Source organism: Camelus dromedarius, chromosome 20, assembly GCF_036321535.1.
Source record: "Camelus dromedarius isolate mCamDro1 chromosome 20, mCamDro1.pat, whole genome shotgun sequence".
In the NCBI taxonomy this organism is placed as follows: Eukaryota; Metazoa; Chordata; class Mammalia; order Artiodactyla; family Camelidae; genus Camelus; species Camelus dromedarius.
In genome coordinates this window covers 30,444,408-30,469,085 of record NC_087455.1, presented here as the reverse complement: position 1 = coordinate 30,469,085, position 24,678 = coordinate 30,444,408, and the positions used below count along the sequence as shown (strand labels likewise).

Genomic DNA, 24,678 nt, shown 5'->3' with positions numbered 1-24,678 from the left:
GGGTAGAGGTTTCTGTGTGAAAAAATTCAAAGACTATAAAAGCTATCAGGACAAACTAATACAAGGATACATTCTATGAAAGGAAAAAAATGCTTGAAATAAGAAGACTGTCTTTATAATAATGCTTCAATTAAAAAAAAAGAAACCTTTTGCTTGTGCTGTTCCAGGTACCATGCTACCTTCTCTATTTTTTTTTCAGAATAGCTTTATTGAGATATAATTTACTTATCATAGAATTTACCTGTTTAAAGTGCAAAATTCAGTGGTTTATAGTATATATTTGTGCAACCATCACCACTACCAAATATTTTCATCATCCCCCAAAAAAACCCTGTACCTATTAACAGCCAGTTCCCATTCTTCCCTTCCTCGACCCTGGCAATCACTAATCTTTCTGTCCCGCTGGATTTGCCTATTCTGGACATCTCATCATTTTCTTTTTCCAGAGAACCTAATAGTCGATAACCATTATTCATAATAATTCTGCCTAATGATAAGGATAGTTCTTTACAAATTAATTTTAAAAAATACTTCTTTTCTTACTTGTCCAGTGGGATGTAGGAATTCAGAATGGACCCCGCCATGGCCTTGGTGCTGGCGTTGTCACTAACTGTCCCCAGACTGACTGTGCCAGACTCTCCACTTAGACTGTACCGTTCTTTCTGTACATCTGCTTGTACTTCCAGCCTTCAAGAGAGGGGTATCAGGTAAAAACCAAACTTACATATAACATCACCACTGCTATAACAAAAATATTATCTTTAAATAATTCATTTAAGAGCTCTAGTAACAAGAAGCTACTTTAGAAACAATTATAAACATTATTTTTTTAGTTTCCTTTTATTTGATTATTCTAATTCTACTGCAGCACAATGAACAGTAGCAGCTATCCAAGTATGAGAAAATTCGCTGTCTGCCAAGTAAGGTTGTAACAGAAGAACACAAAAAGAACCCAAAGGGTTTTAACTTAAATATGCTTCATTATTCTCACTCAGGATGTGGCATTTTTCTTGCCACATTTCAGTGCAAAACACCAAATCTGAATACAAATAAATACATTAAAAACCATTGTATATATGTGTGTATATGCATGACTGGGACATTGTGCTATACACCAGAGACTGGCACACTGTAATTGACTGTACTTCAATTAATAAAAATATATAAAAAAAATTCTACATGACAGATCAGTGGATCAAAAAATCCTGGGCATCTGTGTATTAAAGATGGTTCTAAATTTAACACCTAACTCTTTAGAAAAGATACAATATGCACCACTATAATTTAAAAGTTTGTGTTTGAAAGCACATTACCTAAAAATAAAATAAGTATTACTGATTTATCTTTTAATTCATGTACTCTGCCCTATGTTTACACACACACACACAAAGCTAATAAAACAGAAGTAAAGAAAGTGAATTAAAGAGGAAACAAGGGAAGATAAAATGCTTTCACATGTCCTACTTATCTACATGACTTTGGGTAAACGACTTCGTGAGAAGGAAATAACCATTAACACACAGAGGGACCCAGGCAGACTACCCCAGCCCTCAGTTCATGTGTTGCCAGGTATCCGGACTCCACCTGCTCCCCCAGGCTTCAGCCAATGTCTCATTTCCTAACGTCCAGCTGCGGTCACCTCCAGAGTCAAGTCCAGGCTTATGGGACTGCCTTTTCTGTGTTAACTGACAGTCCTAGCATTGATTCATAACATAAGATCTGACAAGTGCAGTGAGAAAAATGGCATAATGTTATGCCTTAGGCTTAGTTTTTACCTAATCATGGACATACTGTGACAGAAAATTCAAATGAGTAAAACTTTCCCTACTCACTCTTTACCACTAAATTTCATTTTTTGAAACATTACTGTTTTCAACGCTGACACATTAGGGTTATATGTAATCATGCTTTGTGTCCAAAGTTCTCATCTGTTTAATAATTTGGAGTTAACAGAAGGCAAAAACAAAACAAAGCATATCTGTCTTACCTGTTAAAACAGTTTACCATGGCACTTCCTGACAGACTCCCCGTTATACTGGCTCCAGCCAGTGCCATGGTGCTGGCCGTCTCACTCAGGTTGTCCCGGATGGCTCCTATTCGATCCATGTGGCTGCCGCTTGCACTCAAACTGCCAGTCAGACCACCAACACTTCCCTCCCCTATGCTAGGGTTGTGTCTTGCTTCTGCTACTGAAGTTGTGTCTAAATGCAAATATTTCAAAGAAATTAAGTACAATTATTAATTTTCCTCTCAAAGGTCTTCATGATTTCAGATAGAACATATTTTCATATAAAGTATAAAACATACACAGGAGTAGAAGAGATGTCTGGAGTCAGGGACACACAACTATGGGGTAAGTGTAAAGGGAACTATCTCACCACGTAGAGCTGGATTAGGGACTCACCCTCGGTTTTAAATGGTCACCACAGGCATACCTTGGAGATACTGTGGGTTCAGTTTCAGACCATGGCAATAAAGTAAGTCACATGAATATCTGGGTTTCCCAGTGCAAATGAAAGTTATGTTTATACTATACTACAGTCAAATGTGCAACAGCATTATGTCTTAAAGAAGCCAACGTATGTACCTTGATTAAAAAATACTTTACTGCTGCTGGGCATGGTGATCGTGCGCCTATAGTCCCGGTTACTCGGGAGGCTGAGGCAGGAGGGTCGCTCGGGCCCGGGAGTTCTGGGCTGTAGCGTGCTATGCCGACCGGGTATCTGCACTAAGTTCAGCACCAACATGGTGATCCCCTGGGAGCGGGGACCACCAGGTTGTCTAAGGAGGGATGAACCTGCCCAGGTCGGAAAAAATACTTTATTGCTAAAAAAAAAAAAATGCTAACCATCATCTGACAATTCAGAGTTGCACCAAACCTTCAATTTGTAAAAAAAAATGCAATTATCTTCAGAGTACAATAAAGCTAGGTGCAATAAAATGAGATATGTTTGTACTTTAGAAAAAAAATCTAGAAGATTTAGAAATTCTATGAAGAACCTGGTTGTTAAAATTAATTTAGCTGACTTCAGAAGAAAATTATGTGAGTTTTTCATAATGCCATTTGCAGCAACATGGATGCTCCTGGAGAATGTCATTCTAAGTGAAGTAAGCCAGAAAGAGAAAGAAAAATACCATATGAGACTGCTCATATGTGGAATCTAAAAAACAAAAACAAAAAGAAACAAACAAACAAAAACAAAGCGTAAATACAGGACAGAAATAGACTCACAGACAGAGAATACAGACTTGTGGTTGCCAGGGGGGAGGAGGGTGGGAAGGGATAGACTGGGATTTCAAAATTGCAGAATAGATAAACAAGATTACACTGTATAGCACAGGGAAATATACACAAAATGTTACGATAACTCACAGAGAAAAAAATGTGACAATGAGTGTGTATATGTCCATGAATGACTGAAAAATTGTGCTGAACACTGGAATTTGACACATTGTAAAATGATTATAAATCAATAAAAAATGTTAAAAAAATTATGTGAGTTTTTAATAAGGGTGTCATTTAAAGAGCTTGGTATTCTCTAGGTCAGTAAGAATGAGTTACAAGTTTTCTTGATACAGTCCACAGTTCCTACTGTCTATAAGCAATTACGAGATCTGACACCACTGTATCCCAATCTTATAGTACTTTTCACATGCTTGTATTGAAGGATTTGCTTATTTGCTTCAATATATGAGCTCCTATTACATAGCCAACACTAATAAGCAGTGAGGACACAGTGAATCAAAGAGACAAACATCCTGCCTTCAAGAAGCTTACACTCTAGTTGGGAAGAGCAATAAGTAAATTATATGGTGAGAAATGCCATGAGAAAAAATAAAGCAGAGTAAAGGGGGGTGAGTACGACAGTGAGAGTGACAAGGTGTGTCTATGTGCCTGCGTGCTGCTTTCTACCATGGGGGCAGAGAAGGCCTCTCGGATAAGGTGACACTTGTAAAAACCCAAAGGAAGTGCAGGTGTAAGTCATGATCTTATCTGGGGGAAGAGTATTCCAGACAGAGGGAACTGCAAGTTTAAAAACCTAGAAGTGGAAATATGTCTGGCATCCTCAACGTCAAGGATGGGCGGTATAATACAGAGGGACAAGGGATGAGTTCAGAGATGTAGCTCAGAAATGATCATGGGGTACTTACGGGCCATGATAAGGATTTTGGATTCCATCCCCCTCGCCCTCAGGATAGTTAAGAAGCACTGGGAAAATTGTGAACATAAGAAAGACATGATTTAACTCATGTTTTAACTCATGTTTTAGAAGTATCACTATGTGGAATAGTGAGTGGAAGGGGAGAAGCTGAAGGATCAGTTAAGAATATTACTACAGGCCAAGGAAGAAGAAAGTAGCCTAGACTAGTGGAGCAGCAGTAGAGAGGGTGAGAAAGGTCTGAATTATGGCTAAATATTGAAGGAAGCAGCAGAATTTGCTAATGGATCAGACGTAGGGTGAAAAGGGAGAGTAACACTAAGAGAAGTTTTGGCACAGCAATGGCAAGAATGGAGAAGCTACCTGACGAGGTGAGGATGACTGACAGAACACAGGCTGTGGAGTCAAGAGTTCAGTCACAGAGAAGTTAAGCTTGAAATCCTTGTTAGACATTCAAGTACAGATTAAAGATGAGAGTTAGATGTACAAGTATAAAGTTCAGAGGACAGTTCTAGCCCAGATATAAACTGAAGAGTGGTCAGTTTATTTACTGTGGTATATTATTTACCAGAGATTACCTAGATAAAGAAGAGAAATATGAGAACTGAACCTTGGGAAACCCCAAAATTTAGAAGTTAGGAGAGGAAAATGAATCAGCAAAGAAGACTGGAGTGGCCAGGAGACACGATGAGATGAGAAGTTGTTTTCCAGAAGACAAGCAGAGAAAATGTGTCAATAAAGAGGGCGTGGTCTACCATGTCAGGTGTACTGTTGTATTAAAATGAAAACCAAGAACTGGCCAGTATATTTGATGACATGGAAGTGACTGATGACTCTGCTTTGGTGGAGTGGCAGAGATGAAATTCTGGAATAGCAGGGACCAAAATCTGACTGAAGTGAGTTCATGAGAGTTAAGAAAGAGAACATTATTTTGCACAAACGCTCGATTACACGCAAACCTCATTTTACTGCACTTCACAGTTACTGAGTTTTCGTTTTGTTTTTAACAAGTTAAGGGTTTGTGGCAATTCTGCTTTGACCAAGTCTACCAGTACCATTTTCCCAACATCATTTGCTCACTTTGTGTCTCTGTGTCACAATATGGTAATTCTTGCAATATTTTAAACCTTTTCAAACAATATTTAACAATATTATCTTTGTTGTGGTGATGTGTGATCTTTGATGTTACTATTGTCATTGTTTTGGGGCACCATGAACTGTGCCCACATATGACAGTGAACTTAATCAATAAATGTGTGTTGTGTGCATATTCTGACTGCTCCACCAATGGGCTGTTCCCTGTCTCTCTCCCTTCTCCTCAGGCCTCCCTATTCTCTGAGACCCAATATTGAAATTAGGCCAATTAACAACCCTACAATGACCTCCAAGTTTTCAAGTAAAAGGAAGAGTCGCACATATCTCACTTTAAATCAAAAGCTAGAAACGATTAAGCTCAGTGAGGAAGGCACATCAAAAGCTGAGGCAGGCCAAAGGCTAGGTTAGCCAAGTTACAAATGCAAAGAAAAAATTCTTGAAGGAAATTAAAAGCCCCACTTCAGTGAACACATGAATTATCAGAAAGCACAACAGCTTTATTGCTGATACGGAGAAAGTTGTAGTAGTTTGGATAGAAGATCAAACCAGTCCCAACATTCCCCTAAACCAAAGCCTAATTAACAGCAAGGCCCTAACTCTCTTCACCTCCAGGTGAACACTATAGGGCTAGTAATAGGGAAATGCAAAGTCTGCCTTGCGTCTTATCTACAGCCTCCACTCATGCACACTGCTAGTAAGTACGTTTTCTTCCTTTGTAGGACTTACCTACAGCCGTGTTAGTTCCACCAACATTTATATCATTTTCATCATCAAATTCAATCCTGACTCCTTTTCCATTCCCTGCTGAGACTCCACAACCTCCACTTCGGCAGAGAGAAATTGGAACAACGCCGTAGACGTAAGCTAACATAATAGGAACACCAATCCCTAAAGAGGAATTAAATTAGTCACTACAAACCAAAAAGTAAATCACAGACACACATGCTTTATTAAGTCTTTTTGAGAGAAGTGTACAGGAGAAAAGTGTTAGGGTTCTGCAACCCTTGCCAAAAGTGAATTTACCAGCTGTTAAACGATGCAAACAGACGCAAAGCTTCTAGCTTATCAGGTAACACATGAGGAAAAAAAAAAATAACGCAGACCTTTTTCTTTTTCAGTGCCAGGGCTCTAAATTGTATTCTGATGGGGAGGAAGGGACATTAGCCACTAATAATCTACCAACTGTCCCGAACGCTAGGTTCTTGGGTTCATACTACTTTTAACCAACATGGTTACTGAATGGGAGGCTCTCAGTAGGCCCAGCTTAAATTGTCCTTAAATTAATAAAAATGTAACTCTCTTATCTTCAACAATATAATGCTTTGTTTTTTAAAAATTTCCACAAACTAATTCTATAAAATTTGAGGTAATTAGTATTTTTAAGCATTTCTTACCTACAGTTACTGCAGCTACAACTGGAGATACAATTACAGACAATGTTACACCACCTGCTATGGCCAGATTCCGCTTGTGTTTTGAAACATCCTTGCCTTCATATCGATTGTGAATCTGAAATTAAAAATAAAAATGGGGGTGATGGATTAAATAAAAAATATATTATATACATATTTAAATGAAATAGGCCTACATTTCCTAGAAATTCCCAGAATAATTTCATAGTTAAGTATCCTAATTCAAGGTAAACATACTACTGTTCTTAAATCATATTCTTACACATAATTTGCTCCTTATTAATAATTTGCTTACATAAGACAGTGATTTAATAGATTTTACTTTATGTTTACTTTTAAATAGTCTTGAGTAAAACTAATCCTTTTAATGTTATTCAAGAACAATATACATTATATTTTGAGCAAAGAAGAAGGAATTAAGGATACTGTTTTCAACATAGTTATGAGTTAGATGTTGGACTAACAGGATTAATTCTAAGAAACTTAGCATTCCACAGGTTTCTAAACAAACAACCCTAAATGGTAAAAATTGGCTCCTAGGAGAAGTGTTTAAAATCCTTTTTTAAAAAAAATTAACCATAAAAGCAGTACTAATAAACAAATAATACTAAACAGAAACAAATTTTTCCTCAGATCCCTTTTTATGGAGAAAAATATTATCAAATGACTCAGGTTCCTGGGCTCCCACTTATAGCTCAAAGTTAGGGGTAGAAAAAGAATAAAAGAATGATGCTGCCAGAGGACAGGAGTTGGATCTACTTAGCATCTTTGTAGAGGACAGGTGTTAATAAACAGAACTTAATATCACCATGAAAGTGTCTTGTGAGATACCACATGAACTTCAGGAAATAGCTCAGTGTCTTTGTTCTCCTGGTTTCCAAGGGCTAAAGCTAATAAAGTACATTTCCCCTTGGTTTCAAGACAGATTCAAAACAGCTTCAAAAGTGTACAGGTAGTCTCTCAAAATACTTCACTTGTTTATAAACAGTATTACAGACAAGGCATAATGAAATAATCTATCATTATGCAGTTATTTTGAAGGCTGCAGAGTACAACGAATCTTGTGGGATGTATTAAATAGTGAAAAGGCTGGGATGGGGAATGGGCAAAGCATGCATGGGACAAGGAACACTTATATTTCCTAGTCAGAATCCTGTTCCCCAAAACTGACTATATGTTCTCAGGGAATGGGCCTCTACATTTCCTAAATAGTCCACGCAGACATAGATGGCAGACTTTCCCAAGGTACCTTTCATTCAAACGTTTGAGTACATGTTTGAAAAAAGGAGACTTGTTACTGTACCTAAGACTGAACAATGAGGTAAATAATCTCTCCTCTATAAATTATTCGTAGGTGTGTGCAATACAACAGCCTCTCTTTCCCTTCTACTTCTAAGTAAACAGTTTTGTTTTCAGCCAAACCTTTGGACAACTGTATGAAAATTACTGTAATCAGCTACTATGTTTGGGACTTTAAATTTAGTTACTTAAAATCTTTTGAAATAAACATTTGGCTCATCAATATCTTTGTCCTCTGTCCCAAAGCTAACTTAAAAAAAAACAGTATGTATTGTTTTTTTTCTGATTTTAAAAGTAATATATATTGAACATAAAAAAAAAAAGTGGCTGTTATATGAAGGAGGATTAGCCTTGTACTGAGTTTGGTTCCAAAAGTCAGAACTAGAATTAAATGAAATAATTTAAAGGGAGACAGATTCTGACTCACTGTAAGAATTTTCTAACACTTACAGCTCCCTGGCAACAGAATGGACTGTCCCACCATTGAAATGCCCAAATGGCTAGTTTGAAATTTATCAAGAATCTTATATTAAGGGTTTATGCATTTGGGTTTACATCCCAGTTCTGTTTCTTTCTGTGTATCTGAAGATAAGTTACATAAATTTTCCTAAACTTCAAAAGTTTAACATATAAATTGCTGTGAGGTTAAAATGAGTCAAAGTACATAAAACACCCACCATATAATTAGAACTCAACAAATGCTATTTCCCTTTTTAAAAAATTCCTATACTTTGTTCTGCTTGGGTACATGGTTGGGATTAGATAATTTCTGAAGTTACTTCTCAATTCTGAGATTCTGTTAACTTAGGCAACAGCAGACTTCTTAGCCACTTCCTAAATTATCCCTTTAATCTTTCAAAAAAATTATTTGCTTGACTCATGAAGCATAATTCATCATTCAGGCCAGTGGTAAGTATTGGTGTTCTGACTTGTACAAGATTGTTATAATCTACAAAACAGCATATTTACTAATAACAGTAAAAAAAAAACCCTTGAATTAAAGTTGGAAATAATTCAGGAACTGGCTGATTATTCTTTATCTGAGGGCATATGTTATTTAGCTATTAACTTCTTACAGACCTGACTTTATAAGGATCTACCCATGAGAAAAATGTCAGATGTGCATACTTAAGTATTTTATACTTAAAGTTGATTTATAATGTAAATGTACTAAAGGTTTTAGATTCATATAATTTTAAAGCAAGTCTACTTTTTATACATACATACAAGCTTGTAAAACACTGAAAATTTACTATCTTATGAAAAAACAGTAATTGTTTTATACTTATGATACTGAAAATAATCTTTGTCTTTCACAAAAAATAAAATAAAAAAGCAAAACCATCAATCCTAAATCTAAAGATTTAAAATAAGATAATAAATCAGCAAGGAAGTATGCAGTTTACCTTACGGCCCACATACACAGGAATGCCAATAATCATTGCAGGGATAGCAATGCCAGCTATTAAAGCAATTCCTACAGGAGCACCAACAAGTGTTCCCAGCTGCCACAGTATTTTCTTCTTTCGGCTCCAGGGTTTCTTCCCCCAAAAAGTACATCCCGATGGACTAAAGGAAAAAATTATAATGTAAAGTAACTGCTGCAAAACATCAGAACAATAACTTACTATAGTATGTTCAGCAATGACTGTAAAAGAAGCCTCAAGCTTAGGAATGAGTTTTCCCCCCCTTTCTTTGAATTCTGAGTTCATTAAAAGTCAAAAAATCAAGGTAAAAGCCACCATAAACTATAGTAAAAGGATACTGATAACTGGGATTGAGGTTAAATATTTATCCTTAGTCCTCCATTAGCCTCAAAACCTTACATTAGTTTTTGAAGAGTAAATTAATGTAAAATATGCTTATTTTATCCCTGTTTTCAGCACAGAACTATCTGATTATATCAATAAACTCATTCTGTGGCCTAAATGAAGAAATTTATATATGAGAAAATTAAATGGAAATATTTATGACCTAGCATAATTACACAAGGTATTAAATGCTAGCTTTCAAGTTAAACAAAAAACAAAACAAAACAAAAAAAGAAGCAATTTCTGTTTCTTATTTTTGACTATTAATTCCAAGTGACTAGCATAATAATTGGGCTCCGGTTAAATTCATGTAATTAGAATAAAACAGATCCCTTCAAGCATCTTATAAATCCCAAGTTCAAAAATACCTAGGATAATACTTTTTCCAGAAAAGTCTTTTTGTCTTGCAATATAGAATTATATTTAGATATAAACAGCCCCTTCTACAAGCTTACCTTAGGTAATGTAAATCTGAGATCTCTTTCATACACAACCAACAAAACTCACAACCACAGACAGCACATGTCATGTGATTACAGCTCCCATCATTCATCTTTATTATGTAAGCAGCACATCGTGGACATGGCTTTATATCATCAGCTATTAGGGAAACAAAGAGACATTTAGTATATGAAACTGGTCTAAAAATAATTTTTAGTAGTTTATCAATTGTAGTCCTGCCAAAGAATCTTAACATGTACTGTTATTTTTAGTATATAATGCACTTTTCCTTCTGAGAAAGGAACATATTTTAGATTAAATTTTCAAACTGTAAACATTTTCGAAACACAGTAGGAGAAAACTGAGGACAAAGAATAACAGAATAGTAACAAGAGAAATGAGAATCAAGGACAGCTCTAGGCAAACTGCGAACTATATGAAATTTATCTTTGTCCCGACCCCACAGCTGTGTCAATGAGTGGCTTTTCATATTCTCTCTTCTAACCGTTTCCACTTAACATGCAGATATTCTGTATACTGTTCCTTTAGTGAATGAACACAGGAAATGACAATTTGATAGTAATCTGAAGCACTATATACAAAAAGCACTATGAGTTTACTTCTCTCTTCTAAGTAACATCAACTTTGAATGCTGTAAAAATAACAATACAGACATCTGTAGAAGAGCAGCCTTTTTCTCATATTTTAATTCATACAATAGACAGGTGGGCCTTGCAAAGAATCAGAGCCTAAATAAAAGGGAGAAGTTAAGAGGCTAAGGAAGGATTATAAACACTTAATGGAAAACAGTTTCAGAATTAAAGCAACCATATGTTGATCATGCTCCTGATTGCTTTTAATTAATCATCTTTGTCCATTTTATTCATTTGTTCAAATGCTGTTGTTATATACTTTGTGCATAGTAATATGGTTACAATGCACAAATTGCCAAGTTAAAATCAAGTGGTACATAACTTTAGGAATCACTGACACAGGATAAGAGTTATTTCCAATTATATGATGATTTTGAACTTTGACATCGATTTAACTAGCAACTACCAATTATTCACTGTCACTAGTAGCCACCTGTATTTTGTAACTACTAAAGACAGTTAAGAAAAGATTTGTATACTGCTAGTCACGGAATTCAAGTATTCGTTCCAATTTCTTACATGATAAGCATTAAGCTACATTTTATCTTCCTTTCTACAAGTTTTATGGTCAAATTTTACCTGTGTTTTATCAGTGATTTTGGGTTTCCTCAGTGCTTCACTTAGCTGTTTTTTAACTTAAGAACTGGTCAATGCTCACAACTAGTATTTTAACAATTCAAGCAATTTTGAGCAAACTGATAACTTGATGTAGCCAAACCAAGACAAATGATAATTACTAGAATATGCAAATTAAAAATATCCATGAGTCAAAACTGGACAGCTGCATGTAAATCAATGAAGTTAGAATACTTCCTTACACCATACACAAAAATAAACTCAAAATGGCTTAAAGACTTAAACATATGACAAGACACAATAAATCTCCTAGAAGAAAACACAGGCAAAACATTATCTCACATACATCTCAGCAATGTTCTCCTAGAGCAGTCTACCCAAGCAATAGAAATAAAAGCAAAAAAACCCCAAATGGGACCTAATGAAACTTACAAGCTTTTGTACAGCGAAGGAAATCATAAGCAAAACAACCACCTATGGAATGGGACAAAATATTTGCAAAAGATTAGACTGACAAGAGCTTGTTTTCCAGAATATATAAATAGCTCATATGACTTAAGAAAAAAACAAACAACTCAATCCAAAAATGGGCAGAAGACCTAAACAAGTAATTCTCCAATGAAGACATACGAATGACCAATAGGTAAGTGAAAAAATGCTCAATATCACTAATTATCAGAGAAATGCAAATCAAAAACTACAATGAGGTATCACCTCACACCAGTCAGAATGGCCATCATTCAAAAGGCTACAAATTATAAATGCTGGAGAGGCTGTGGAGAAAAGGAAATCCTCCTACACTGTTGGTGGGAATGCAATTTGATGCAGTCATTGTGGAAAACAGTATGGAGATTTTTCAAAAGACTAAAACTAGACTTAGCATATGACCCAGCAATCCCACTCTTGGGCATATAACCAGTGGGAACCTTAATTAAAAAAAGACACCTGCACCCCAATGTTCATAGCAGCACTATTTACAATAGCCAAGACACAGAAACATTCTAAATGTCCATCGACAGATGATCAGATAAAGAAGTTGTGGTTTATTTATACAATGGACTACTACTTAACCATAAAAAATGATAAAAATAATGCCATTTGCAGCAACGTGGATGGCCCTGGAGAATGTCATTCTAAGTGAAGTAAGCCAGAAAGAGAAAGAAAAATACCATATGGTATCACTCATATGTGGAATTTAAAAAAAAAAGACAAAAGAATTTATATATAAAACAGAAACAGACTCACAGACAGAATACAGACTTGTCGTTGCCAGGGGGGAGGGGGATGGGAAGGGATAAACTGGGAGTTCGAGATTTGCAGACACTGACTGGTATATATAAAATAGATAAACAAGTTCATACTGTATGACACAGGGAATTATATTCAGTATCTTGTAGTAGCTTACAGTGAAAAAGAATGTGAAAATGAATATACGTATGTTCATGTATGGCTGGGGCATTGTGCTGTACGCTAGAAACTGACACAACATTGTAAACTGACTGTGCCTCAATAAAAAAAAAATCTGTAAGTCATGATTTAAATGATCCAAAGAACATAAAATTCTGCTCTAAAATTTTTTTAACATTGGGGCATGAATGAAAAAAAGCTGGCTTTTATAGCTAATATAATGTCTAGTACATCAAATTAAAGAAATGCTAATTCTATCTGCTTAAGTGATCTATTAATTGATAAAACTTCCTCATCCCAGAGTATACTCAAGCAGTACATATCCTAATTAGAGATGATAGCAGAGACTCAGGCTTTGGCTCTGATATATGCATTCAGAACAAACTGAAAGTTGACATCTCCATTTATTCTATGGTTCTAAAAAACACAAAACAGCCTTTTAATATGCTACAACTACATGTTAGAGAATTAATACCGTAATCAATATATTTTTGATATGTCTCTTTACGTATCTGTACCTGCAAGTTTTCACTCTCTGTATACTTATTTTTCTACAAAAAGCTTTTTTGTCTTTGTCTCTTTTCCTAAAAGCAAACTAGAAAAAAAAAATTTATTGTGCACATTAGATAATATATTTCTCTCAAAATAGTGTCAAAAAGCAAAAATCCTAAATAAAACTGTTTTACTGATTATACGGTCAAATGATGCCTCATTCTCTAAACAACAATTAATCTACAGCTCATTTATATTAAAAAAAAAGCTTGCCATTTCTATTCAAAGTATTTGGCAAAGCTCGTGTATTTTTTTAAATTACAGTATTTCTACTTATTGTTAAAATATGGGCCATTGTCATGTTAAAAAAAACAGGTTACAAATACTATGTTCTTAAAATTTGTTTTAAAACTTTCCCCATCCCACCTCTCCACATCACCTGTAAAAACTTACAGCAAAATATTAACAGTGGTTATCTCTAGGGGTGGCTGTAGTAGGGGATAGAGGTGACGGTGGGGAGTCAAATATACTTTTATAAAGGGGTAAAAATATGGTAACAAAAATGAAAAGTATGTGTCTCATTTAAAGTGCAACTCTAAGTGTATTAACTCCCTAGCTCTAAGTCTCATGCTGATGCAGTACTAATACAGTTTAAAGACAAATATAATCATAATATAAATTATTTAATGTATCATATGATTAAGCATACTTATTTATCTTCAGGTGACTGATTAGAAACAGCCAACCAATTATAACTATTACACCAAGCAATTATTAAAAGTGCAGACTATTTTTTAAAGTATAATGATAATGAGACACACAAAAAATACCAAAATACCTGGAATAACAGGAATTAATAAAACTATTTTAGATGGTAATTCCCTTTTTTCTTTTCAGAAGTCAGCAAGAAACCAAGTTCAAGTTTTAAATTTTTTATAGATTAAATCAGAAGAAACTGTCACATAAACATCTATTCTGAGAGCTCTGAGTTTTGGAGCACTGTAGGTAAAAACGCATGTACTTTGAATTTTCTGAACTATGAGATAAAGATTTTTAAACCAACATGGAAAAATTCCAAATAAAGTTTAAAGTAATCATCCTGGGAGGCAATTTATTCCAACAATGCCACTATTTAACTCAAATCATTTGGAAATTTGTCTTTCATAATTACTTTCAAAGCTACTTTACATTAAAAGAAGACACCCTCATGATCATATAATCATATCTTACTTTGGATCCACCCCAAACCAATGTTTCAACTTGGTATGTTACCCTAGTTGTTAAGACTTAGTCATACCCAGAAACCAAACTGATGTTAAGAGGATAATTTAAAGTGAATGTATGAGGATCTAAAGGTTATGGCCAAACATAACAAAGTTTAAGCACTGCTTAAACAAACATAAAATCTCCCATGGTGACTACAATAAGGAAGACGAAGATTCATCTGGATGACTAAATCACGATGTTTACTTTAAAATTAATAACAAAAGACATCTTTTAGTCATTAAAAAAAAAAAAAAAGATGGTCCAGATAAATGTGTATCTCTAGCAGGTGACTGTGGTTTCTTAAGTTTCCCTATTTCATATAGCCAGAGCACTTACTCTGAGCCTGGAAATGTTTCAACCTTATGGACCTAAGTATTAGTATCTTCATTTTACAGATAAGGCAAGTAACTTGCTCAGGGTCACACAGAGAATAAGTGGAGAAGCTAGAATTTAAATCCAGACAGTCTGATTCCACAGTCCATTCTCTTACTCTATGTGTCTTTGTGTCCTGTAACCTATAAATATCCATCTCCACTTAGAGAAAAGGGGTATCATTTCCAACTGCACCATTTAATAGCTATAGCTGACTCTGCAGAAGAAAGTTTAGGTGTATTCGGGTTCTCTCTGAATTGCTTTTGAACCAATACTGACAAATTATTATTAGTATCTTTGGAGTTCCACCCCAAATCTTCAGGACAGGAAATAAGTCAATTAGCAAACACATGTGAAAATCCATGTCCATTATGCAAAATATTAAGTGTTGAATTTAAAGTTTATTTAATTTTAAATCCAAGTAAGACCTTCTTTCTTTCTAGTAGCATAAAGTGTGTGACTACCTCAGCACACTGCTGGTAGGAATGTAAATTTTTTTCATAAATTTCTGTATATTCCAAATTTTTCCCTTTTACAATCAATAAGAAAAGTGAATTTTTTAAAAAAAATGACTGAAATTCCAATAAACAACGAAAATTCTATGAATGTAAAATATTAATTTTTTGAATTTTTATTCAAAGAACATTAAGATGGTCAGATTTTTTTTTAATTTTTGAGATTTATGAGATGCATGTTTGTTCATGTATAGAACTCCAGGTAATTTTTAAATTCCCAGCCAAAGACACAAAGTTCTTAGTGTACTCCCCACTATGGTATGAATCCTTGATCCTACAGTATCTGTAAATAAAAGAATTATTTTGCAAAAAATGTAAATGAAAAGAATTCCAAAAGTAAATACTGTTTTAAATCTGTAACTCTGTGATATTTTTACAATTAGAAATAATTTAAGGGTGATACATTCAAAAGTAATATTTTAATGAAAACATTTGCTAAGCTTTGCATTAAACACCTTCACAGTTTCAGACCATCTTCAGCTATCAGTTACATAAGTTATTATTGACACTTCCTTTTTTTTTAACAATAAAATCTCTCCAATCTCAATACCACTTTCTTCCACAGGAAAGAATGTTTCTGGGACAGAAATACTAACATGTAAAACACTTTCGAAAACTAAAAGGAGACAGGGACTGAATATGGCATTTTTTATCAAAATAATTCCTGTATGTGTCAAAATTTTACTAAAAAAAGTTAGATGTAAATACCTGCTGCTCCAGACTCTTGACTATAACTGATAGAGGAAGAACGTATAGTTCTCAGACGTAAACTCTGGGCTCTCTCCTGTCGAGCAGCATCACAGGTCTGATTGGGGTGCCAAATCTGTTTACAATGGTAGCAAAACTCTGTTCCACAGCCTTCTCGCCCACAAGTTAATTTTGGACAGCTAGCACATCCAAATGCTATCACAGCATACCTTGAAAGAACAGAAAAAAAGATGTAAAATATGATGTAAAATAAGAGATATTCATTAAGTAAAAATATTTTCCAACTTAAATGTATTCCTGAAAAAGTTTTCTATTTATGCATGAGCTAACAGTCATAAACCCAACATTAATAATGTCATCTACAAATGATGACATATAAATGACTAAAAAACATTATTAAAGTTTAATTTTTAACTTTTAGCTTTCAACTTTTAACCAGGATATCAAACTATATATTTGGCCTAATCCCAATTTTATAAGAATTTTATTAAATTAGTATTGTATACATATAGAAAAGACCAAGAGGAAACACACCAAAAATCCCGACAGTAGTTTTTCTGGTATGAGGGTTTTTCTTCTTTATATATTTCTACATTTCTAATTTTTACAGTTATTTGTTACTTTTAAAATCAGAAAGATAAAAAAATTACCTATTTAAAATGATAATAACTATGAATGTTACATCTGTCACTCAATAGTAAGTGAGGCCAATTCTTACATCTTGTGAGTATCTTATATTTACACATAAATTCTCATATTTTTGTTTATTAGATGCATGGCAGAAGTGGTCTCTGGTGCCAATCTTCTACCAAAAAGTACACAAATTTTAATTTCTCAATTAGGAAATTTGTTTTTTTGCTTCAGATAAGACTGAGAACAGTAAGTAGATTTATGATTAGACCTAATATCTATTTTCTGAGTTAATATTTTTGGCACTTAAAATTTTTTTCTGACTTAAATTCTGGGCACTCTTGGCATTTATCTCAGAGCAATGAAAACTATGTTCACACAAATGTTTACAGTGGCTTTGTTTGTGATAGCCCCAAACTGGAAACAGCCCAGATGTTCTTCAACAGGTGAATGGTTAAACAAACTATGATGCATACGTACCATGGGATACTACTTAACAACAAAAATTAAACTACTGATACACTTAACAACTTAGGTGAATCTCTGGGGAATTATGCTGAGTGAAAAAATTCAATCTTAAAAAGTTAACATACTTTGTGATTCCATTTACATAACATTTTTGAAACAATAACATTTTAGAAATGGAAAACAGATTAGTGGTAGTCAGAAGTTAGAGATGAGGTAGGGGTGGGAGTGGACAAGAGAGAGATGGATGTATTTAAAATGAGCAATATGAGGGTTTTTTGTTGTGATGGACTGTTCAGTACCTTGACTGTGGTGGTAGATAAATCTACAGGTGATAAAATGGTATATAACTAAATACACACACACAAATAAGTACAAGTAAAACTGGGGAAATCTGAATAAGATAGGTAGATTGTATCAATGCCAATATCCTGGTTATAATACTATTTTATAGCTTTGCAAAATGGTAACACTGAGGCAAACTGGGTGAAGGATACACAGAATTTCTCTATTATTTTTTACAACTACACATAAACCCACAATTATCTCAATAAAATTTTCAATTAAAAAGTCTAGGGGCTTCTGGTTCTCTTTGTAAGAGAAACAAGTCATTTATGTGTAAGAGGCTTTTGTAAATAGCAAACATTTCCTTTTGCCTAGAAATTTAGGGGAATTTTCAGGGTTTCTCTTGTTAAAGGCAATAAATTTTAAATAATAGTTATAAGTGAGATTTTACTGAATTTCAAGATAATCTATTAAATTATGCAAAATTTTAAGTCAAGAAGTTCCTCTATTTTTGGACCTATTGCTCCCTTAGTATCTCGTTCTTTAAAATTAAATTTTGTATCTTTTTTCTTTTTTTGGAGCAAAGAAAGATTTATTGCAGGGCCAAGCAAAGGAGGACAAACAGATGGCCTGTGCTAAAACAAAACAAAACAAAACAAAACCCTCGAACTCCAAATTTTACATTTTAAATTCCAATTTATTTCTGACAGACCAATTCTCCAATTACCACTGTCTATCATAAATACCTTCAAACGTGACTGAACTGAAGACAATTTTAATCAACATGGGGTAATCTAGCAAAGTTTCATTTCCCTGAGCTTTAATATTTCCCTGAGGGCTTATTCACTGCAATCTCAATAAAAAGAAAAAAATTCTTCAAAGCCTATCTTCTCCCAACTCATAATCTAAAGCAGTCTCTTTAACTGTAATTTCAATGAAAAGGAAATGACATTCTCTTCTAAACCTCTTTTTTATTCCACTTTTTCCTGAAGGAAGAAGGGAAGAGGAATGACAGAATGGGGAAATCTGTGTGTGTATAGAGGACAACGCTAAGCCCAACTTTTTTTTTGTTTTTAAGTCAGTCGCAATTTATAATGGCAGAAGAAAAGTTCTGTTTGTTTGGTTGTTTTTTTGGGGGGAGGGGAAGGTAATTAGGTTTACTTATTTACAGATTACTACTATTACTATTCTGGGGGGGAGGCAATTAGGCTTATTTATTTTTAGAGGAGGTACTGGGGATTGAACCCAGGACCTAGTGCATGCTAAGCATGTGCTCTACCACATGAGCTATACCTTCCCCCTAGAAGAAAAGTTTAGACTACCTGGTTCAAGTTCCACTTCCACTACTTATTACCTGCATAATTTTATATAAGTAACATAATCTCCCTACAGCTAAGTATTCCCAAACATAAAAAAGGGATTCACTGACTTTGGCTTAGCCTCAATATTCAGCCAAAAATCAGCTTCAGTCCTGGCCTTGATCTGTAGTAGGCCAAATAAGCAAATGATGGCTTCAAACCTCTGCATTTATGTTTGATTAATGACCATGTGATCATATAAGTTATGATCATTTCTACATCAATATAAATAAATGTATGTCACTTAGACTGAACATTAATATCTGAATATCCATTTAAGAATAAACATTGATAGCCATTCTAGGGATAAGAGTAAAAATCTTATTGCTTTATACAGTGAAATTTTACTGGACAACTGAAGTATAAGTATACATTGTATTGCGAGAATAAAATGCAATCATTCTTAGTATGATTGTGAGAGCCAACTTTAGATACAAACAAAATTTTTCAAATAAATAAGGAAACAGATTTACAGTAAAGATGAATATAGAGTGTTAAACTAGATAAACTAAGAACTTATCCTTTCTAAGCAAATTAATATTTACAAAATAGATGAGGCAGATTAATAAAATTAGGCTATATCATAATTCTAATCTTTGTAGAGTATACTAGTATATCACTAAACAAAACTTTAAAGAAGTGACTTAATTTCTACTTAGTGATTTATGCTATCTAGAGATAGCCTTTCAAGAGAAAGTTCTATTAGGGAATTCTTCACATCTGGACCAGAAGAATTAAAAGCAAAAGGTCAGAAAAAAAAAAAGCAGGTCAATTTTGCCATTTCAAAATTTCATTAACAAGAGAAGTTCCAAAATCTAGTAAATTATCCATAATAAAATGAAAAGGTATGGCAAGAAAACAGAGAAAACTGAGGACTCAAAATGCATTTTCTTCTCAATAAACTTCCAAACAGCTTCATAAATTGCTTTAATATGAAAATTCCTTACAGTTTGGGGTCTAGATACTTAAGCTTGTTGAAAATGACTGCTTATAGATAACGACTATCAATCTAGAATTTTTCAAATATGCAGCATAATTTTCAGGAGCAAACTAACAGCTGACATGTAGAGTAATTATATCTGCTTTATTATGTCAAACATTTAATATCTGATCACTAATTTTATAAAAATATTTCTTGAAATTTTATATTTATTCTTGTATCCCAGAAGTTCATCACATCAGTCAAATTGATGATATTTGACTTTAGCCTTGGATGAGTATCAATTAACATATGGCCACTTCGCTTTTGCTGAAAATTTAGGTTTTGATGCATCTCAAAAACTGGAATAATAAAAACACACAACACATGTGTTTGTGTGTGCACACACATGCGTGCAGGGAGGGAGGAAGACAGCGAAAGAGAGGAGAGGACAGGTGGGAGAGAGGAAGAGAATTAGTTCACAGCATATCATATATACTCAAATGTTACAGTACATCAAACTTGTTTTATGCTACTTCACAGTACTTAGTAATAGAAAAGCTAAGATACCATACCCCAGAGCTAAACAATTTAGTCCCATTCAATCTGAGCAAATTCCAAAGAAAAATAGGATTATATTTAATAGTACTAACCAAATATTTTCACAAATGTGTATATTTATAACTACAAAAGTTAAGGTAGTTTGTCTAGAAGTTTATTCTTATGCAAACAGTTGTTGAGTGCTTATTATGTAAGTGTTCCATTCTTATACATACTCAATCCTAATAATAACCGTGTTAGGCACATTCTGTAATACATCAAGGAATTAAATGTACATAGCATTCATATATTTTGAAAACAAAATGTTAGGACTCTTGAAAGTGACTTTCAGTGTGTGGGAGCCAAATTTATTTTCCACTGAAAAATAGCTCTCAAATTATAATGGAAATAAATAATAAAATTAAATTAAGAACAAAATATTTGCTTTAAAGAAAAATTTCAGGAGTCTCTCTGCTCTGGTGCATTACTATTTGGGAAAAGAATAGGCTCAGAAGAAGGTCACAGAAATAACTGAATAATACTAACTAACTAACTAACTAACTATCTCTGGCTTAACCAGTACCCAAACCTTGGTTTAGAAGATAGTTCCATTTCCTTCTATGACCCCTTGTTTAACTCAAGTCTTACTTTCTGTCTCTATTCTTCAGCTGGAGGGCTCTAGCTACCTGAAATGCTTAAACCTTCCTACTTAGCAGGAGTGGAGGGATAGGAAGAAAGTGGGGAAATAGGAAGGGACTGAAATAAGGCAGTTTTTCGAGAAATATTTTCTATTCTCTGGATTGTTAATAGGTGACCCAGACTAAGGAAGAACTCAATGGTCAAGTTAGGGACATGGTAAGCAAAATTAAAGTGCTTTTTTGTTTGTTTACTTACTACAGGATTTGCTAAAATAACTTTTAATATACCAATGTTACATATAGAGTGTACATATATGGTAAACATTATTTCCCAAATTTATTGGACCATGACTTCTATATTCTGGGAGTGCTTCGCAGTACTACAGTCCTACCAATTAGCACTGAGGAAGCAGGGATAACAACTAGAACAGTATATTCGGCCCAGAGCAAATTCCTTATGAAGACACAAGCAAGAAGAACAACCTATAACTAACATGAAATGTAATCCTAAGAAATACCTAACAGTCTCAATAAAAATTTTAATTAAAAAATGAGAAACAAGAATAAAAGATTATCCAGGAGTCCCGATAACTTTTTTTTCCAAAAGCACAAAGCTTTAACACAACCTTTAAAGAACAAAGAAAATATAATAAGAAATATCAAAATTATTTGATCCAGTTAAGGGGGAAAGTCAAGTTTTATATCCAAATCAACAGGCTCATGTTTCCACTAGCAAGAAGTTACTATTACTCCAGTGGAAAAGGAGTGACTTGTTTGATTGACTGTATTTGAGAGACGGTCTAGACAAAGTGAGGCTCATCTCCTGGTTCTCTCTTTCAGGATCTGCTTTCCCAGAGAAGATACATTCTGCTCTGCTCCCCACTACATGCTGCAGGAGAATCCTACAGTTACAGAGAATTATCCCAGACTATTTGCAGAAGTCTGTCTAGTTTAGGGGGGGAAGCCATTTTGCATATATACCTAAAGCTAACTTCTTTAGCTAACTAATTAGAGAAAGCAGATACGTTTCCTGTGTCTTACATTATCAATCTGGTTCTTGTTTTCTAAGACACACGTACTTGTTCCCTCGGGAGAAAATCAAAGTTGGATCTGTTCTCTGAATAAAATTTCTAAAAGGTTAGCCTACAAGAGCATTTCCGGCATGTCAAAAGATGGGCAAGTTATGGCTAAAACCCTTCTTTGTAGGATGGGAATGACAGTCATATGGAAAGAAAAACATTCTAAAAATACACATTATTTAGTTCCTAAGCCTATAGTGCCATTTTTTAAACTCCACTGTGAATTCTATCTTCCACCAGAATAAGTTATTATTTAGTCATTTAAGTGTCAGCAAATTAGCTCAAAGTTAAACATACCTGATTACAGTTGAGCACACTGCTTTAAATGGTTTGTTAACTGTTCCTAAGATATATGACATATTAATGGCATATAGTCAGATTTGTTCATTCGACAATTCTTTATTAAGCAGGGAGTTAACTTATGGTTACAAGGAAAAAATACTTTTTTTTTGCTCTTGAGAGGCTCACAGACATGAAATCATTAATTATATTCTAGTATAATTAATGCCCTTGCATAATCAAAGCTCCCCAGCAAAGTCAGAAGCACTTGCATGAGATGACAGGGATAATGTGTGCTAGCAGAAGGGTGGTCTTAGCCAATTAAAACAAGTGATGACAGAAACCAGAATGCCAATTTTTAGCTATCTTCCTAGACAACGTACAAACTAGGACCACTAGGCAGAAAGTAATCAGATACTTTTATCCAAGACAAGTTTTATGCTTCCCCTCCCACATGCCCCTCACCCTAGTTCTTCTCCCCAGCCATAGCCAGACTTTCCTCTGAACCTGTGTGCATCAGCATGTTCTAGAAACAGTCTAGCTAACTTCACCCTGGTTAAATCACAGCACACAGGTTTGGCCTTCTAGGCCCCTTCTCAAGAGGGGTTTTTAGAAATACGTACTGTCCTTTAAACTAGCTTAATCTGCCCTGGCCCTGAGAAAAGAATATTAGGTCAGAAACCCTCAGAGATCTCAAGTAGAAACCAGGTCAGTTTTTCTCTCTACTCTGAGCTAAGGGCAATATTTCTCAAAGTGTGTTACATGTTTAAAAAAACTGGTATCAGATGCGGAAAATGGTTATATTGGTAAGTATCAAATGCAAAGGAGAAAACTTACAATTTCACATTTATTTCAGGAAAAAAGAAACCTTCCAAGTGTGCTGTATAATAAAAGGGGTGAAAATGCTACACACACACTTACGGTCCTAGCCCTGCTGCCTAAGTACTGCTATGAATAACTGCCGAACAGTCAGATATTTACCAGTGTTCCTTGTGCTAGATTTAAACAATAAATGGAGTTTAAATTAGAAATTTCCCTCCGCACATCCAAAGATTTTAATAAGTTCCAAGAGGGCAGGGATCTTCATCTTTTCTTCATTAAAAATCTCCAGTACCTGGCACATAGGTGTATCAACTATTTGAATGAATGACTGATTTAAGAAAAATAATAACAAAACTTCAGAAATGAAGATAAGGAATGATAAACAGCTATAAAAAGCTTACTGTGTGCTAGGAATTATGCCAGCAATAACATTAAAGACTTATTTCAATCCTTATAACAACATGATAGGATAGAGATTCAAAGTCAGGTCTGTCCATGCTCATGACAAGTAAAACTGTAACTTTTAACGACAGCTTATGCAGTATTCTATATTTTCAAAGTATACATATAAATTTTTTGTTACTGGGTAACATCTACATAACACAACCATAAAATCTATAATGTAATCAAGTATATAAAATATGCTCTTAACAATTTACAAAGCCAGCATAAATCAAATATAAATGAAAATACATAAGTAAAAATAATCTCTGTAACATATTTTCTTTGTCATTTGTAGATAAGACTATTGATAATCACCTAAACAAAAAAATTAATTTATAGCCAAATTAATCAAGGGTTTTTAAACTTATATGACAATATAGTGGTTGTCTTCCCAATAACAATCTATTAATGAAGGTGTTTCCATTATTTTATGGTATTTTATACTTAACACTTAAGTTACCCTCTCCAAAATATTTAGAATACTAAGCCATTTTACTTTTAAACAATGAAGTCTCAAAAAGAAAAAAAAATGTGCAAAATACCTCAAAGTATGAGATTATGAAAAAATTTACTGAGAAATGTCATATATACTAAATGATTCATAAAGAACAATAAAACAAATACCCACCTGCATCTACCACACAACAACAGTGTCACTAGGGTGATCATCTAATACACAAACTAAACTGTAACACTTGAGAAAAAAAGGTAATGCTGGTAAAACTTACATCAGTACCATAAGCATGAATTGGAACTATCCTGGGCAAATCAGAACTTATGATTATCTTATTTATCTGTGAGTTCAGAAGTCCCCTGATTGCCCCTCAAAGTTTATATCGCTTCTTCCTCCTTGCAAGAGGTAACCATGAAAATAAATGTATGTATCCATTTTACTGAATGAACATTTGTCGGGTTTTTGTTTGTTATTATGAACATTCTTAAACATGTCTCCTAACCAGATGTCTCCTGGCACACAAGTAGAGAGTTTCTCTAATGTATTTAACTAGGAGTA

The 24,678-nt window shown here is 34.2% G+C and overlaps 1 protein-coding gene across 2 annotated transcripts in view; it reads right to left on the bottom strand.

Moving 5' to 3' along the window:
- RNF19A (ring finger protein 19A, RBR E3 ubiquitin protein ligase) overlaps nt 1-24,678 on the bottom strand; it is a 50,492-nt gene that overhangs the window by 2,268 nt on the left and 23,546 nt on the right. For both annotated transcript variants that reach the window (XM_064476929.1, XM_064476930.1), the window contains 7 exons: nt 16,208-16,416; nt 10,233-10,377; nt 9,373-9,535; nt 6,650-6,764; nt 5,982-6,143; nt 1,988-2,201; nt 544-687 (listed from right to left, as the gene is read on the bottom strand). In XM_064476929.1, coding sequence (XP_064332999.1) covers nt 544-687; nt 1,988-2,201; nt 5,982-6,143; nt 6,650-6,764; nt 9,373-9,535; nt 10,233-10,377; nt 16,208-16,416 — 1,152 coding nt within the window. The remainder of the gene's footprint in view (nt 1-543; nt 688-1,987; nt 2,202-5,981; nt 6,144-6,649; nt 6,765-9,372; nt 9,536-10,232; nt 10,378-16,207; nt 16,417-24,678) is intronic.